General features: G+C 37.7%; 1 protein-coding gene across 5 annotated transcripts in view; it reads right to left on the bottom strand.

Moving 5' to 3' along the window:
* Nucleotides 1-1,129: 1,129 nt before the first annotated feature.
* The window catches only part of IMPACT (impact RWD domain protein), a 29,661-nt gene continuing 13,136 nt past the window's right edge, over nucleotides 1,130-17,654 (bottom strand). Inside the window, exons 6-11 of one of the 5 annotated variants that reach the window (XM_025273144.3) lie at nucleotides 15,887-16,009; nucleotides 13,800-13,852; nucleotides 10,253-10,326; nucleotides 6,527-6,617; nucleotides 5,061-5,195; nucleotides 1,130-3,845 (exon numbers count right to left, since the gene is read on the bottom strand). In XM_025273144.3, coding sequence (XP_025128929.1) covers nucleotides 3,777-3,845; nucleotides 5,061-5,195; nucleotides 6,527-6,617; nucleotides 10,253-10,326; nucleotides 13,800-13,852; nucleotides 15,887-16,009 — 545 coding nt within the window. In that variant the 3' untranslated portion in view covers nucleotides 1,130-3,776. Of the gene's footprint in view, nucleotides 3,846-5,060; nucleotides 5,253-6,526; nucleotides 6,618-10,252; nucleotides 10,327-13,799; nucleotides 13,898-15,886; nucleotides 16,010-17,654 lie in introns of those variants that run through there. The other 4 variants (XM_006041828.4, XM_006041826.4, XM_044934433.2 and 1 more) reach the window with 4 other exon arrangements.

Below are 17,654 nucleotides of genomic sequence, written 5' to 3'. Positions count from 1 at the left end.
AGAGATATATTAGGGTGGCATATTCAGGTGTCAGTACCAAGATCTTACTGATTACAGACAAATCTGATTTTTTACAAAAATATATTAACCCAACTACTGAGCTCCCACTTTGTGTGAAGCTTTACACTAGTGACAATTCACACATTATCTCATTTTATTCAACCCTCCAAAAATCCTGAGGAAGGGTTATCAGTCCCACTTTACAGATGAGAAAAATAAGGCTCAAAGAAGTAACAGACAAGTTACAAGATGGTTCCATGCCCAGTGGAAGCAAAATTTAAATCTAGCTCTGCCTTCCAAATCTACTTGATTAGAAACATGTACTTGTGATGTATGTCTGGCTGTCAAGTGACAAAAATAATACAACTTGGTAATGAGTTTGATGTTCTTTATTCAAGGAAGAACAGTCCATGGATTGGTGGAGTGCAGTGCCTGGCAAGCAGCAGAGCACCCTTACTGAGAGATTTTGGGCAAGTGCTATTTTTACAGGGATTAGAAGAGGCAAGGCAGGAATGGCATGATTGGCTAGGAGGTCAGGAATTACCTTCTAAGGTGAACAGGCCCTATTTTCTTGGGCAAGGTAAGCTCACTAAACTGAGCTGGAGCGTTGTGATTGGTATAAGTTAGGCTTTCTGGACAGTCCAGGCTGACTTAGGTTTAGATTTGTGACATGGGACAGGCCACTGGGGCAGCCTCCATTTTGTGCATCCTGATAATATGAATTAACTTTATCATGCCCCTAAACAGTACACAACTCAAAATCTGGGTTAAATGGAAAAAACAAACAAATTTTTTTCTAGGTCCAGAGACCCAAATCTCATCTGTTAGCATTATACTTTTGACCTGCCTGTTTCTCTTTCTACTTGGGTCTGCACGAAGGGTTGGCAAAGTATGGATCACAAACCATAGTTTGCCTCCTGAGTTAAGAATGGTTTTTACATGTTGTGGTATTGTATTTATAGTTAGAAATATGTATCTGGTCTTCATCCCCATATCTGGCGCAGAACTCTTAACAGTTTATAATAGTGAGAAATTGGAAAAAAACCTAAATATTGGAAACTAGTTTTTACTATATGGTGAGTAAATTTTGATGTACCCAGAATATAGAATATGACAAAGCCATAAGAAATTAAGCCATAGAAGAATATTTATTGACATGGGAAAATGTTAACAATATACCTCTATATGAAATATGCAAGATACAAAACAGTATATACAGTTTAATACCATTTTTATGGAAAGAAAAATAGCCATATATACAAAATCATGCATAGGAAAAAAATAGAAGCATACCAAATGTTAATAACGTTATCTCTAGACAGTGGAATTACAAGTGGCTATAGACTTTTCACAATAAATTTTACCTGCCTTCCAAACAGTATCTGCTTCATGCTATTCTTTCTTGGTTGTGATCAATTTGATATAATTTCTCTTCAAATAGGCTCTGTATCATGATATATACCTCCAAATCATACTGCTATTCCATTTAAAAAGTAGATGCTACTGGCTCTTTCATACTGGCATATGGAGAATATTTTTAACTCACACAATATACTATAAAATATGCCACAGCATAGATCTAGCTATAGAAAATTATTATTTGGAGAATTTGGAAACCTTCTAATCGAGAAAAATTTTAAATAGACAAAAGGATACTATAACTAGTTAGGGGTCCATAATGAAGAGTGTGAAATAACTCAGGTTCCGTAACTGGGGACTTCTGGATCTCTCCTTTTTACCAGCTGACTTTGGGCAAAGGATATTAGGGTTTTTTTAGTCTGGAAAATGTGGTTAATAAAAGAAGCAAAAATAAGTTGTTGTTGTTGTTGTTGTTAAGTAAGGGAAAATGGGATCAGAGATTAAAAGGTTTTCCATAAAGATGAATCCCAGGGACGGGGGAGCCTGGTGGGCTGCCGTCTATGGGGTCGCAGAGTTGGACACAACTGAAGTGACTTAGCAGCAGCAGCATAAAGATCTAAATAAATGTTAGATAAAACAGCTAGAAAGAAATTCAAATTTGGTGTTGCAGAAAAATTAACTCACATTTTTCTGTAGCACCAGTTCTTACTGTTTTTTATCTTCTTTGACAGGCCAAAACTGTGAAATCATTTTAATGTTAATAGCCTTTAAGTTCTTTAACAGTTAATACATAAAACATACTTTTTCATGGAATTTGAGGTAAATGTTTTAAATAAATATGGGTTACAACAATTAAACACACTGACGACAAATGTAATTTAGATATTACCTCTCAGAATCCTTTCTAGAGTAAAGCAGTTTACTAAATTCTAATTAAAAATACCAAGTCAAGATGTTGGATCTCCTAAAATTCAAACATTAGAGAATAGAAAAAAAAACAATGTGTCCACTTTTCTTTGATGTTTTCCATGCTCCAGCACCATTCCACACCGCTTCCTTATTTCTGTTCCCTCTTTGGAAGAGAATTTCAGGCAAATCTGTGACTAACTAATAATTTTTAATAGTTGCTTACAACTATTATCTGAAAGGGAATAGTTAATGACTTATAATATCTCACAGATAAATTTATTTTCTAAGTGCCTAGAGTCCCGGGGACGGGGAAGCCTGGTGGGCTGCCGTCTATGGGGTTGCACAGAGTCGGACACAACTGGAGCGACTTAGCAGCAGCAGCAGCAGTAGTGGTAAATTGTACAACTTGCAAATGAAAAAAGCAACTTTTATAAAAAACTGATGAAAGGAAGATTTTATAAGAATGGGGGGGGGGGGGGTGAGAGGGATTTTCTCTGTTTCTCCCATCAAAGATTCGTTCCTTCTCTCCACAAATCATGGAGTTGAGAAAGATAGCTGGAGTGTGACTAGGAAAAGTGCACCGCCTGCACAGAACTGCAGCACACCGTCGCTCCGCACCAGCGGCGTCTGCCACCTCTCTGCCATCCCATAAATGTCCCGGTAACCTAGCGCAGCTGCGGCACAGTTCTAATGCTCAATGCAGATCACAAGAAAAGTACTTCCAGGTTGTTCGAAGAAACCAGACTATTACACCAATACATTTCAGCGGTGGGAGGAGACTACTGGCACACCATATTTACTGCTTAACAGAACAAGAATTAAACAAAAAAGTAGAGACTAGAAAATCACTTTGAAAATTCACAAACACCAATTTGCAACAGAAAATTGAGGCATAACACTTATGCTAACAAATCTGTTAGATGAATTATCACTTCAGCACATTAACTGCAGGTGTATACTCCTGGATTTTCACTTAATCCATTACGCCATGATGAACACTATAAGATGAAAGGTGACAGACTTATGAACTAAAATTACAAGAAGAAACTCTTGAAGATCAATCTTCAATGAGCCCCTAGTCCAATAAACCATAAAGAGCAGTAAAAGGTAATACTCACTTAACAAAATGAGAATCCCAATGACGAGAAATCAGGTATTTATGTTCCTCTAGAGACACTTCTTCCCCACCTAACAAAGGCACTTGACATGTAATGAAATGGACAGTTAACTCAGGTACTTCCCTGGGCAACTGTTACCTTTCTAAAATTAGATGCAGTGGTGATTAACTTCAAATTAATCCTTCTGAATCAGCCTGAAACACATGAAAATATCACAAGTTCTCTATTTTGGCAGATGATATAACCAAAGAACAAAAAATATGCTGGTGTTCACAATGAATTGGCTGACTTGAACAGTCCAGGATTCTCTCTCTGCACAATATATTCTTGGATGACCGTGGAATTTGTATGTAATTATATGCAAATTAACCTTTCATATAGTTTCAGATGTTAATGTTCACTCCTTTTCTTGTCTTTTCTTACTTTTTTGTTCTTTCCCAAAGCCTTAGATGATTCCTCCTGAAAAAGATGTAAATTAATGTAGTATCTTCCTACACTTGAAAAGTGAAAGTGAAGTCGCTCAGTTGTGCCCGACTTTTTGTGACCCCATTGACTGTAGCCTACCAGGCTCCTCTGTCCATGGGATTCTCCAGGCAAGAATACTGGGGTGGGTTGCCATTTCCTTCTCCAGGGGATCTTCCTGACCCAGGAATCGAACCCAGATCTCCCGCATTGCAGGCAGACGCTTTAACCTCTGAGCCACCAGGGAAGCTCTTAGGAATCTTAAATTCCTACACTTAGGAATCTTAAATCTAGTCATACAGAATATGCAGAATAGTGAAAGTGTAATTACTTCCATATGTATCATCTTTCCGTTTTACAGGGCTCTTTCACTTATCACACTCTATTTTAATATTTCCAAAACTATCAAGGATAATCAAAGAAAACATTTATCTCAGTTATCTCACAGATTTATATTTGAGTAATTTCAATATTATTTATAAGCTTACTTTTGTGGCTCAGACAGTAAAGAATTTGCCTGCAGTGCAGGAGACCATAGGTCAGGAAGATCACCTAGAGAGGGAATGGCTACCCACTCCAGTATTCTTGCCTGGAGAATTCTATTATTTTCTGTGAATATATATATTTTGTCCATGCTGCAGAGCTTGAGGGACTGAACCCATGTCCCTGCAGTGGAAGCCTACAGTCCTACCACAGGACCCCTAGGGAATTCCCCTTAATGTTTTTTAATCTATTGTGTATTTTCCAAAGTAAGGCAGCAAAATTTAAATGAATTAGATATAAATGTATCTGAAATGTGAAACAAAAACCTCAAAATATGAAGGAAGAAGGCATTTAAAGGCATGCCAGGGGAAAGGGGATATACTTTGACACTAACATAGAATATTAGAATTTTACGGATGTTTAAAGACCATCCAGTTCACTGTAGCATTAGCTACAACTTCTACAGGCCTCAACTTTAGGGAGTGGAAACTGACTGGTCTTAAGGTTTTTATAAAACCCCATGAATCTACCAAATTAAGGTCTGAAGAGATGAACAAATCTGCCCAAGATCACATGAGTCAACCTAAGCCTCTAGTTTCCTAGTTCAATGGTTCTTCCAATATACGTCACTCATTCTAATTCACTCTTAATTTTCTTTTTCATGTTTTTCTTTCAATCTCACAGGCAATAGTGAGACACTCTTTAGATACAGTATCAGTAACCACTTACCGGTGAATTTGTGTAGTTCTTCTCCACTAGAATGTTTCTGGCACAGTTGTTTATATGTTTGAAGCGATCTGGTCCTAGCAGAACCCCTCCATACCAGCGTGATACCACCACCATGACATCTTTCACATTCAAAATCTGTTATTTTTCAGAAGCATAATTATGTACAGATATGGACAAGGACAAATGTGAGTTCTAAAGAAAAATGAAAAAAATATATATACACACACATATAAAATTGCACATAAAATTTCTCCCTGACTTTAATGGCATAACCATGAGTGAGCAGAGTGAGATTAGTAACAACTGAGGGCACAGATGTTAGAATGAGAAGGGAATCTGGAAAACAATCACTGTGCTCCAGTGTCCTCAAATCCCAAACCTGGGGGCCACCAGTCAGAGTGAAAGGGAGGCCATGCAGTAGGTTCCAGTGCTTGGTAACTTCAACCAGAATAGCTGAGCTTAGGCAGGTTTCTACTCCTACGTCAAACAGCAACACAAAACCTGCTTCTGCACAAGCTGCTAGATAGAACTGAGGCTGTATGAGTAATCGCTGCTGCCTACTGGCAAGCTCTGCCACAGTTTGACACTTGTCAAATGTTGCCCTTAACAGGAAGCCCACCAGTCTACAGGCCTGACCCCCACAAAGTTCCTATTAAGGGAAGGCCCTGGTTAGAAAACAAACCACTACATCCAATGGCAGAAGAAACTACAGCAGCTACTTTAGGGAAAAAAAAACAATCCATTCTTAAAATTAATGAACAATCAATGATCACCAGACAGATGAAGAAAATCCAGCAGCATGAAAGAGAAAGGACAAGATAAACTAAAATGGACAAGGAGAAATTTAAGAAGGAAACATCTGAAAAAAGAAACTCTAGTATACACAGAAAAATTTTAGAAGACACTGCATTCATAAAAGCAGAACAGCAAGCACACTATGAAAAGGGAAAAATAGAGAACAAGAAAGAACTCCTGAAAATTAAATATGGTTGCTAAAAAAAAAAATTTTTATTCAACAGAAATTTTGGAAGGCAGTCAAGAAAATGTCTCAGAACATAAAGCAATGAAATGGACAACTTAATAAAAAAAGAAACATCTGGATCTACCCAGAAGTCCAATATCCAACCAATATGAGTTTTACAAAGACAGAACAGAGAAAACAGAGGAGAGGAAACTGTCATGAAGAAAAAAGGATAACTTTTTCCAGAGCTGTAGATAATCTTCTATTGTCTATCACTGGAACAGCTTGAAAGCACAGCACAAGTTATCAACCTTTTGCTTTCTGCCCCATATCCAGTGGTCAAAATTATCTCTCAATCAATGTTTAAAAATTATCTACTAATAAAACCAAATATGGCTCATTATATATCATATAACTGACTGACTTATTCCTAAATGGAGCTCTGTTTGGTTGAGGAATTTTACGGCTCACAGAACAGGACTGACAGGGTTTAACTCACACTTACCTCCATGAGATGGAGAAGACGCCCACCAGCTGCTGTCTCCCCGTCATCCTCACAGTCCTGTAAGAAGGTCTGCTTATCCTCACAGTATATTCTAGAAATCCATAGCACAGTGTTATACTTGGAAACCTTGAAATACTGTAATAAAAGTTATACCCCTTCATACTTGTTGCCATTAATTTACTTCCAAAATTAGCATATTTATTTTAAAAAATCTTTCTTGATATATATTGGTTGTATTTTCACTGATGATTTACTATCCAATATGCTTCCCTTTCTATATTCCGAAAAGCTAAAATCAAGGGTACTTCCTTTGAATCAGAAATGCTACAATTTCAGAAAGTGAGCTTACACATCTGACACTCTCTGCTTCTTTTAATCTTGAAGCTGAGATTAGAGAGAATAGTCACTAAAAAACGTTTACTGAGAGTCAGCTGTCTGAACATTACACATAAGAGGCACTAACAATGGTATAAAGGAAACAGGTGGTATACTGTAATCAGAGAGCCTAATCTCTAGTGAAGGAGACAAAAAGTACATTAAAAAAGATGGAGGTGATAAAACCAACCTAAGTCAATATTTTATACTTTTCTAACGTCTTATTCTAGCCATGAAGCATTTATCTTCCCCACTATAAGGACTGTAAGATTTATTTTTCTCCATAATTTCCCCCTGGATAGTTATCAGTATCAGAAATAAGTCACAGTGTTTTTACCCATTTAAATTATCTAGAAAGTTAGCATCTGGGATGATAAATAGGGCTACACTGTAGTTGAATCAGCTTGGCAACTAAGTAAGAGGTATAAAAAGAAAAGAGTGCCAGTTAAGATATGCCATCTAGTGGATTTTTTAGGCCCCTACAAATAGTAATATTCTATCTAGGACTAGGCAAATATAGCAAAGATATCTTTCCAGCTATTGTGATAAAAAGCCAAACACTACCTTATCTATACACCATATCAACTTTATTAGTTTTATTATACCAATCATATTCATTCATTCATTCATCCATCTTTCCATCTACCAATCCATCTATCTATCCACCAATCCATATATCCATTCATTTACTCAGTAAATATTTACTGCCCAGTTCGATCCCTGGGTTGAGAAGATCCCCTGGAGGAGGAAGTGGCAACCCACTCCAGGGTTCTTGCCTGGAAAATCCCACGGACAGAGGAGCCTGGCAGGCTACAGTCCATGGGGTCACAAAGTGTCGGCTAAGACTGAAGCCACTGAGCACGCGCGCATGCATACACACACACACACACACACACACACACACACACTCTGAACCAAGCTCTACTATTATTTAGAGTTGGCCTGATTTCAAGAAAAGAAAGTTAGTACTATTAAAATTTTATATGGCAACTTTAAGGTAAAAAGGAGTCAGGGACTGACTTTAAGGAACAAAAGAAGAAATTTAACTATATAAATCAGTACTGTTAGGTTTTGTTTTATTTTAAAAAGAAGTACCATGGACATTTTCACTAACCCTTTCCTCCCATGCCAGGAAGACAATGATACGGCATCCAATACCTGTGTGGACCAATGGCCTGAAGAGTGCCCCATAACACCAAAGCAGGAACACAGCCCCAGAACCAGGAAGTAACCTTAAAAGGACCCTAAGCATTCAAAACACACAACACAAAGTCCATGCACCACATTCAAGTTATTTCTTTAACTCCCCATGGAGTCCTTTAAGCCTCCACTTTGTGCCTTTTTAGTCTTCTCTGACACACAATTCTGACAAGCTAAGCTCCTTCATTCCCAAATACCAATTACATAAGGGGGTGACTTGGAGGGGCTGCTACAAGCAGTCAGCTGACATCTGTGAAAAGTGATAACTGATCACCATCAATATGCAAAAATACTCAAGTACTTAAACCTGGGGCTTGAAATACACTATCTGGCACATTATTTAACTTTTAGATAACTTAAAATCAATATCATGTCCAGTGACTGTTGAAGGGGCAGCCACACAGCCATGTATTAATAGGAATAAAATAGAGATAAACAGCATTAAATTCTCAAATTCAGATCTACCACTTAACGATGATGTGATCTTGAAAGAGTTCACCTTTTTACAGTGGCACAATCACTTAAATAATTAGAATTAACTCATGTAAATTGAGTGCACAGAGTAGGCACTCAATAAAGATGCAAACTAAATGAATGGTACCTATTAACACTTTTACAGCACATTCTAACCACTGAGAGCAAGCACAGACTAATCTCTCCTTTTTATTGATGACCCTAACTCACTAAAACACCAAAATTATATACCCTGATACTCTAATAGGTAGGGACTTATGTAACAAATAGGTTTTTGGAAGATCTGGCATTTAACGGGATGTGACTTAGTAATATTAAAAACTCCCCAATCAAAAGTGATAAATTTTTTTGAGTTTTCTGAATTTTAGATAGCCTAAATTTTACAGATAGTCTCAATCACATTTTAAGTTTACATCGAATTCCTATGTTATATTCTGATCTATTTTAGTCCTAAACTATGTTAAGTCTGTATAAATTTGAATATTTTAAAAAATACACCCTTCATCTCTTTACAACAAATTTTGCAGAGATTTGTATAAAACCTTCATACTCAAAGACGTGTAGTGAAAGAAGCACTCTAAATTCACTGCTAATGGGAGCATAAATTGGTTTAAAAAAAACTTCAGAAAAAATTTGGTAATATGGATTAAGAATTTCAAAAATGTTCACATTTTTTGATAATTCTACTTCCAGGAATCTATTCATTTTTTCCTTTTTAACTACTTCTGTTTCATTTCAAAAAAGAATATGAAATAACCAGAACCTATCCTGAGGAAATAATCTAAAAAGTATACAAAGATGTTCACAGGACAATTCTTTGTAATAGTTTTAAAAAATGAAAAACTAAAACAAAAAGGAAATGGTTAAATAAATTGTAGTATGGAACCTCAAACAAATATGATAAAGCCATTAAAATAATGTTTATAAAGCAATATAACAACACGGAAAAATGCTTTTGTTATATTAAGGAAAAACCTGGATACTAGAATGAAGCATTAAAAAATAAACTTTGCATAATAGAAAAGACAGAAAACATTTCACAATATCAGTTACACTGAATGGCAGAGAACAGTTAACTTTTCCTTTTTTTCCTGCCGTTTCCAAATATTTTACACATGATTATCTATGGATGTGAGAGTTGGACTGTGAAGAAGGCTGAGTGCCGAAGAATTAATGCTTTTGAACTGTGGTGTTGGAGAAGACTCTTGAGAGTTCCCTGGACTGCAAAGAGATCCAACCAGTCCATTCTGAAGGAGATCAGCCCTGGGATTTCTTTGGAAGGAATGATGCTAAAGCTGAAACTCCAGTACTTCAACTACCTCATGCGAAGAGTTGACTCACTGGAAAAGACTGATGCTGGGAGGGGTTGGGGGCAGGAGGAGAAGGGACGACAGAGGATGAGATGGCTGGATGGCATCACTGACTCGATGGACGTGAGTCTCAGTGAACTCTGGGAGTTGGTGATGGACAGGGAGGCCTGGCGTGCTGCAATTCATGGGGTCGCAAAGAGTCGGACATGACTGAGTGACTGATCTGATCTGATCTGATTACTTTTACAATGGAAAAAAAACACATAATTGTTTGTTTGTTTTAAATCATGGATCTGTTCCCCCCATTTTTTTTTTTTTTTTTTTTACAAACTGCACACTCCTGAAGCAGTGATTGATGATCACTTACCGGTATGCATAGATGTTGTGGGTGGCACTAGCAATCTTCTTATTCTCATACAATTTGGCAAGAACCATTTTCACCTTAAAAGCAGCAACAATATAAATAAACTGATATATATTTTTTATTTGCTCTGTAAATGCTAAAAAAAATCTTAAAGAATATTGATATACATACTGTTGAACTGAAATTAACAGTTATTTAAAGAATCAACTACATTTTGAAAAAGCCATTTCCAAAGTTTTCTCATTTTAGGGGCAAAAACTGAATTACTCTAATTGGTACAAAAAAACAGTTCTAGAATTTTTGAGCACCAGTTTTCAAGAAATAATCTGAGCAGTAACCATGTCCAAGGTACTTGCATATAAGAAATTTTCCCCATACTGTAGAGAGAAAGTTAAATGAGAATATGAGAATTTCTAGAAATGGCTCTGAAAATTTACCAGTGTGAGAGGTGCAGAGTAATGGTATGTTTCAAAATTTATGAAACCAAACTCTCCCTGGAAGAAATAAGGTTCAGAGAGGACCTAACAAGAGCCAGAACTTGAAAGGTAAGTGACAATTCTGCATCAAAATAGAAGAGTAGGGTGGGGCAAGAAGAAGTCATTTCTTCAGAGGAAAGAGCGTGTACAAATGGACCAGATTTAGTAGGAAGAAATAAACAATGCTTAAGTTTAACTGGGGGCTTCCCCGATAGCTCAGTTGGTAAAGAATCTGCTTGTAATGCAGGAGACCCTGGTTCAATTCCTGGGTCGGAAAGATCCACTGGAGAAGGGGAGGCTATCCACTCCAGTATTCCTGGGCTTCCCCTGTGGCTCAGCTGGCAAAGAATCTGCCTGCAATGCAGGAGATCTGGATTCAATCCCTGGATTAGGAAGATCCCCTGGAGAAGGGAAAGGCTACCCACTCCAGTACTCTGGCCTGGAGAATTCCATGGACTGTACAGCCCATGGGGTCACAAACAGGCGGACATGACTGAGCAACTTTCACTTTGGGCTTCCCTAACAGCTCAGTTGGTAAAGAATCCGCCTGCAATGCAGGAGACCAGGGTTTGATTCCTGGGTCAGGAAGATCTGCTGGAGAAAGGATAGGCTACACACTCCAGTGTCTTTGGGCTTCCCTGTAGCTCAGCTGGTAAAGAATCCGCCTGCAATGCAGGAGACCTGGGTTCAATTTCTGGGTTGGGAAGATCCCCTGAAGAAGGGAAAGGCTACCCACTCCAGTATTTTGGCCTGGAGAAATCCATGGACTACATAGTCCATGGGGTCACAAAGAGTCAGACATGACTGAGTGACTCTCACTTAGTTGAAATGGAATTTCAGATAAACCACAATATTTTTATTATCAGAATGACCTATGCAGATGACACCACCCCTATGGCAGAAAGTGAAGAGGAACTAAAAAGCCTCTTGATGAAAGTGAAAGAGGAGAGTAAAAAAGTTGGCCTAAAGCTCAACATTCAGAAAACTAAGATCATGGCATCTGGTCCCATCACTTCAGAGCAAATAGATGGGGAAACAGTGGAAACAGTGTCAAACTTTATTTTTTTGGGCTCCTAAATCACTGCAGATGGTGATTGCAGCCATGAAATTAAAAGACACTTACTCCTTGGAAGGAAAGTTATGATCAACCTAGATAGCATATTCAAAAGCAGAGACATTACTTTGCCAACAAAGGTCCGTCTAGTCAAAGCTATGGTTTTCCCAGTGGTCATGTATGGATGTGAGGGTTGGACTGTGAAGAAAGCTGAGTGCCAAAGAATTGATGCTTTTGAACTGTGGTGTTGGAGAAGACTCTTGAGAGTCCCTTGGACTGCAAGGAGATCCAACCAGTCCATTCTAAAGGAGATCAGTCCTGGGTGTTCTTTGGAAGGAATGATGCTAAAGCTGAAACTCCAGTACTCTGGCCACCTCATGTGAAGAGTTGACTCATTGGAAAAGACTCTGATGCTGGGAGGGACTGGGGGCAGGAGGAGAAGGGGACGACAGAGGATGAGATGGCTGGATGGCATCACCGACTCGATGGACGTGAGTTTGAGTGAACTCCGGGAGTTGGTGATGGACAGGGAGGCCTGGCGTGCTGCAATTCATGGGGTCGCAAAGAGTCAGATATGACTGAGCAACTGAATTAAACTGAACTGATGACCTATGCAAGAATGTTTATCTGAAATTCCAATTTAGGTAGGTATCCTGGCAACCTTAGCAGGGACATAAAAAAGAAAGGTTCAGAAAGTGACCAACAGTTTTCTGTAGCTCTGCCTTTAGAGTATGAATGTAACGACAGATGTATCAGATGATTAAAGCGGGGTCATATCACAAAGTGTCCTGTATAACGTATTTGAATTTCTCCTTGTAGCCAAAGGAAATCAGCAAAGATTATTGAGTATGTGGAGGAAGAGTGACACGTGGTCAGATCTTCCAGAAAAGTAGTTGGCAATGGGGCACGGATGAAACTGGAGGTAAGGAAGACTGAGTTAGAGATGGGGAGACCAATTTGGATCAGAAATGATGCTATCTTGCGTTTCTCAGACTCAGATTCCTGATTAGTAAAATAAGTAGACACTGACCTCTAAGATTTATTTCAGCTCTAACAAATTATGATCCTGTAAGTCTAAGTGACTATAATCAGAAATGGAAAAGGGATCCAGGATGAAGAGATTCAGAATAGAATGTCTAAGGACTCTGGCAACAAGATTATATAAGTAATGGCCAAGGGCAAAACAGGGTTTCTGAGAGAACAGCTCAGAAGCTTGCACCAGAAGCTCTTATCCCAACCACAAATTAAGGAAGAAAAGAACTTCCTCTTCCAGAGACTAACAGAATTAAAAGGCAACCTGGTGCAAAAAATTATATTCCTATACATAGGGCTTTAGAAGAACTTGGAGAGACAAAAGGGAAGAAGACTGATGCTTATTCTAAGACTTCTCTGGTTAATTTAACTTCATAGGTATACTGAAATTGTGTCTTACATTCATAAAGTTTAGGGTAGATTATAGCAGGAAGGAAGAAGAAAACAATTTTGCTGAAGAGATTGAGAAAGACAAAGAACTATGCATACCATTTTTGACTGAAAAGTTTCCCTAATGACATCCTTTGGTGGCTATCAGGTCACCTAAAACCAGAAAGCTGAAAGGAAAAGGAATTCAGGTTGGAAAGACTGGGCTCAACCAGTCCGTCTACTGTCCCCCTACTTGGGTAACAACAAATCAGGCCAGGTTTTACAGAACTCCCATGTGATGTGACAAATGATTTTTTTTTGACAAATGATTTTTTAACAAGTTAGTAAGCATCATAATTTTCTATACCACCACAATGGGTTTTTCTGCTTTGAAAATCCATTAGTTAAGCCCTAATCAGAGTCTGCATATAATTTTGAAACCAGTCATCAACAGAAATAAATATTCCATGATTCCCAATGCTTTGGGGGTAGAAAAATCAGAAATAATTTTTATCTTGAATGAAAATTAAAAGCAAAAACAAATATATTATTGCAAAACCATCTGCCTGAATTACTTTGGTAAAACAACATCCAAGTGAACTGGACACAGTAAATTTACCTGTTTGGGACAAACTACTGGAGCCAAGTGTGCCTGAAAAGTGCTTCTTCGGTCTGTAATAGGAATGCCATGATCAATTGGAGGCAATTCTTCTATTTCTATAATGTAAAGAATTATGTTACTTTTTAAAATTCTTACATACAAATACTGAAAAACTGGCAAATGGTATAGTGGAGGAAGTTAGGAAAGAGATGTAAATTACATGGCCAATCAACTCAAATAACCAATACTAGTTGTCTATTAAGTTGTAATTTTAAGTAAAATGTTCCCCCAATATATCCTACATTAAGATAAAACTACTTGACTTATAAATGCTTTCACCTCCTAAGTGGTCACCCAGTGAAAATGGCGGATTGGCATGCAAATCCTGGACTGTTTCAATAGTATAAGTTGGCATAATATCTAACTTTTAAAGAGTATAAAGGAGTCCTGAGACCAAAAAGATCAGCTAATACGGAGTATTTATTTATTTTACTGTTGATGGACCTCTGGGCTGGGAAACCTATGACTTTACTTTGTACAGCTATAATATGTCTTCTGTTAATAAAACCGTTCCTACTTCATAGGATTGAATTAAATATATCAATAGTACACCATATTGGTATTCCATTGAGTACTTGATTTCCAGTTATTCTACCCTTTAAACAAGCTTAAGAACAATTAATTTTTTTCTATTTCTACAAGTCAGTTTACCTTACAAGTGATGAAATACTTCAACTAATTCATATAAAAATATTTCTGGAGCATTTTAAATAAGTTGCCTCAAATCCCCGCTCTGGTTTATGGCAGGACTAGGATAAGAAGCCAGGCTTATGGAGGATGTCTGACCTTCCCCCAGCTTGTTCTCTTTCTGAGAAGACTGTGACCACTGTACTGGCACACTACTAAGGCCACAACACGAGCTGGATGTGATTTATTATGACTTTGATTTTCCCTCTTTTTAACAGTGAATCTTCTTTCTCTAAAGAAATCCTACGCCAAATCCACAAACATGTAAATGAATAAAATGGGAGCTACTCAGAGTGAAGCAGGGGTAGGTATCCTGGGTCTTCTCCCCCTACTCATTCACTTCTTTGTCCTTTCTCTTCCACTAATTTTGAGACACTATGTAAGAACTTTAAATTTTCATTCACTATTTAAAAGGTATTATATGATAAGAGCGGAAACTCCCTATCTTCCAAGAAAATGAACATCCTCTCTGGTCTATCATGTTTTTGTAAGACACTTGAGGAACTGACGATATCATTCAAAATTTTAAAATACTAAAATGGAACATACTAAAATCTTGAAGGCATTTCATTAGCTTTAGTTCAGTGGTTGCACCTTCAATTACTGTATTTATATTTGTTAGCACAGACTAAAATTTAACTCTGAGCCATTAGTAGATCTAAGATTTTAAAAATATAAAAACAGGGTATGAATTGAAAACATTAACATAGCTTTCTTAGTTTCAATTTCTCCCATCACTAATTCAAAACTCTAACAGCAAAAAAAAAAAAAAAGAAAGAAAAACTAAATTTCTATTTTTGTCCTCACTATTCTGCTAGACTTAGGAAACACCAAAATGACCAAGAGGCAGGAAAAATATAACCCAGTTCTCTGTAAATTACTAAGAATTCCTTAAAAGGTAACAGTTTACTAAATCTCTATACCATTCCAAAAACAAATCATAGTGCTACCACCCTGTGCTGTGCTGAGTCACTCAGCTGTGTCTGACTCTTGTGACCCCATGGACCGTAAGCACGCCAGGCTCCTCTGTCCACGAGGGTTCTCCAGGTAAGAATACAAGGGTGCGTTGTCACGCCCTCCTCCAGGCGATCTTCCCAACCCAGGGACTGAACCCAGGTTAGTAAGGTTAGTAATGCGGTTAGTAATCCACCGTATCGCAGGTGGATTCTTTACCATCTGGGCCACCAGGGAAGCCCAAGGATACTGGAGTGGGTACCCTATCCTTTCTCCAGGATGTTTTCCCAACCCAGGAATCGAACTGAGGTCTCCTGCATTGCAGGTGGATTCTTTACCAGTTGATCTACCAGGGAAGCCACATCACTACTGTCCTCAAAATAAACTAGTAACATTCACTATACCTGTTCGATTTTCACTGACATCAAAATCCAAAGTTTTAACTTGATTTTCTGGTTGACATGCTAAAACAAGATCATCTTCACATTCAATGTCTTCCTCTTCAGTTTTCTTCTTTACGTCTGGGCCTATGTGGATATGAGACATTATGAGTGATCATATGACAGTAAGAAATGACACTTAAAAAACTTTGAGTCTTGATCTCTAAACATCAGTCTTCAACAGAAGGAACCAGTATTCCTACAAGTGGTTGTCTCCAGGGTTGGGACTAGGAAAATGTAAGATGTAAGATGGGCTGGGACATCTTGTGATTGCAGAGAGTAAAGGAATGTTTAGAAAAAGATGGGAGCTTATAAAAAGAACACAGGAGCCCACCTGCGAGCATTCTGAAAGGCCAAACCTGGAATAATTTAAGCAACAAAATAATGACAGTATGGAATTTTAGCTCACTAAATAAAATAAGTTCATTGTAATGTAAATAAATAAATGTGGAGAAGAGACATCTTGTTCTCACAATACAGTTCCAATTAACCATACCAAGAAGGAAACAAAGAAGTGAGAATCACCATATTGTTACAACACCATATTGTTTATAAATATTGTCAGTAAGATACACTAATAGATACTAAAATCAGGGGGTGGAGGGATGAAAGTTTGAAGACAAATAGGGTATTAGCACAGCCTCAAAGTATCTCTCCCAAGAGAATTATCAACTGTGATAATTTGATATGACAACCTAGATAGACCATGGTACACAGATACTTGGTCAAACACTATTCTACATATTTCTGCAAAGGTATTTCTGAGATGGAATCTACATTCAAATCAGTTGACTTTGCATAAAGCAGATTGCTCTCCACAATGCAAGTGAGACTCATCCAGTTAAGGTCTTTTTTTTTTTTCACGTAAGGTCTTAAAAGAAAAAGGACTGACCTCCCCAGACAAGGAGGGAATTCTGCCAACATACAGCTTTCACAGCCTTGAGTTTCAGTATCATTTCTTCTCTACGTCTCCAGGCTGTCAGCCTACCTTGCAGATTTTGGACTTTCAAGCCTCCATAATTTTGTGAGCCAATTCCTTAAAATCAATCAACCTCTCCCTCTGTCCCCAACCTTTCCTTCCCCTCACCTCTCTCTATAAATGTTGAGTTGGCCAAAAAGTTCATTCAGGTTTTTATATCACATCTTATGGAAACCCCAAACAAACTTTTTGACCAACCCAATACATAGATACATCCACACACACATACATACATACATACATACATATATAAGACACACACATTTTATTGGTCTGTTTCTCTGGAAAACTTTATTAATATAGTAACTTTATAGTGGAGTCATTTAGCAGGTACCCCCTTAACCAAGGGACCAAAGTAAATATCACCAATAATAAAGCATATTGATATCATTAGCTCCTTGATATAGTACATACACTATGGAGGACACAATATCATTTCTGTGATATTTTTGCCAAAATGCCTAGTCTTACTCCAATCATGAGAAAACAGTGGACAAACCCAAGGTCATGAAAGGTCATAAAGTCAAAGAAAGAATGGGGAACTATTCATAGATTAAAGGGAAGTAAGGAGAAAAAATGCAACAAAGAATCCTGGACCAGATCTGAGAACAGCAGAAAAAACACTAGTGAAAATATTATTATATTATATTTATCAATGCTTGCTTTCTGTTCTTGATAATTATACTATGGTTATGTAAGATGTTACTCAGGGAAGCAGAGTGAGGGATACAGCAGTTATTTCTACTATTTTTG

This window comes from Bubalus bubalis, chromosome 22 (assembly GCF_019923935.1).
Source record: "Bubalus bubalis isolate 160015118507 breed Murrah chromosome 22, NDDB_SH_1, whole genome shotgun sequence".
Lineage (NCBI taxonomy): Eukaryota > Metazoa > Chordata > Mammalia > Artiodactyla > Bovidae > Bubalus > Bubalus bubalis.
Note: the sequence above shows the minus strand (reverse complement) of the source record. Positions and strands in the feature narration are given on the sequence as shown.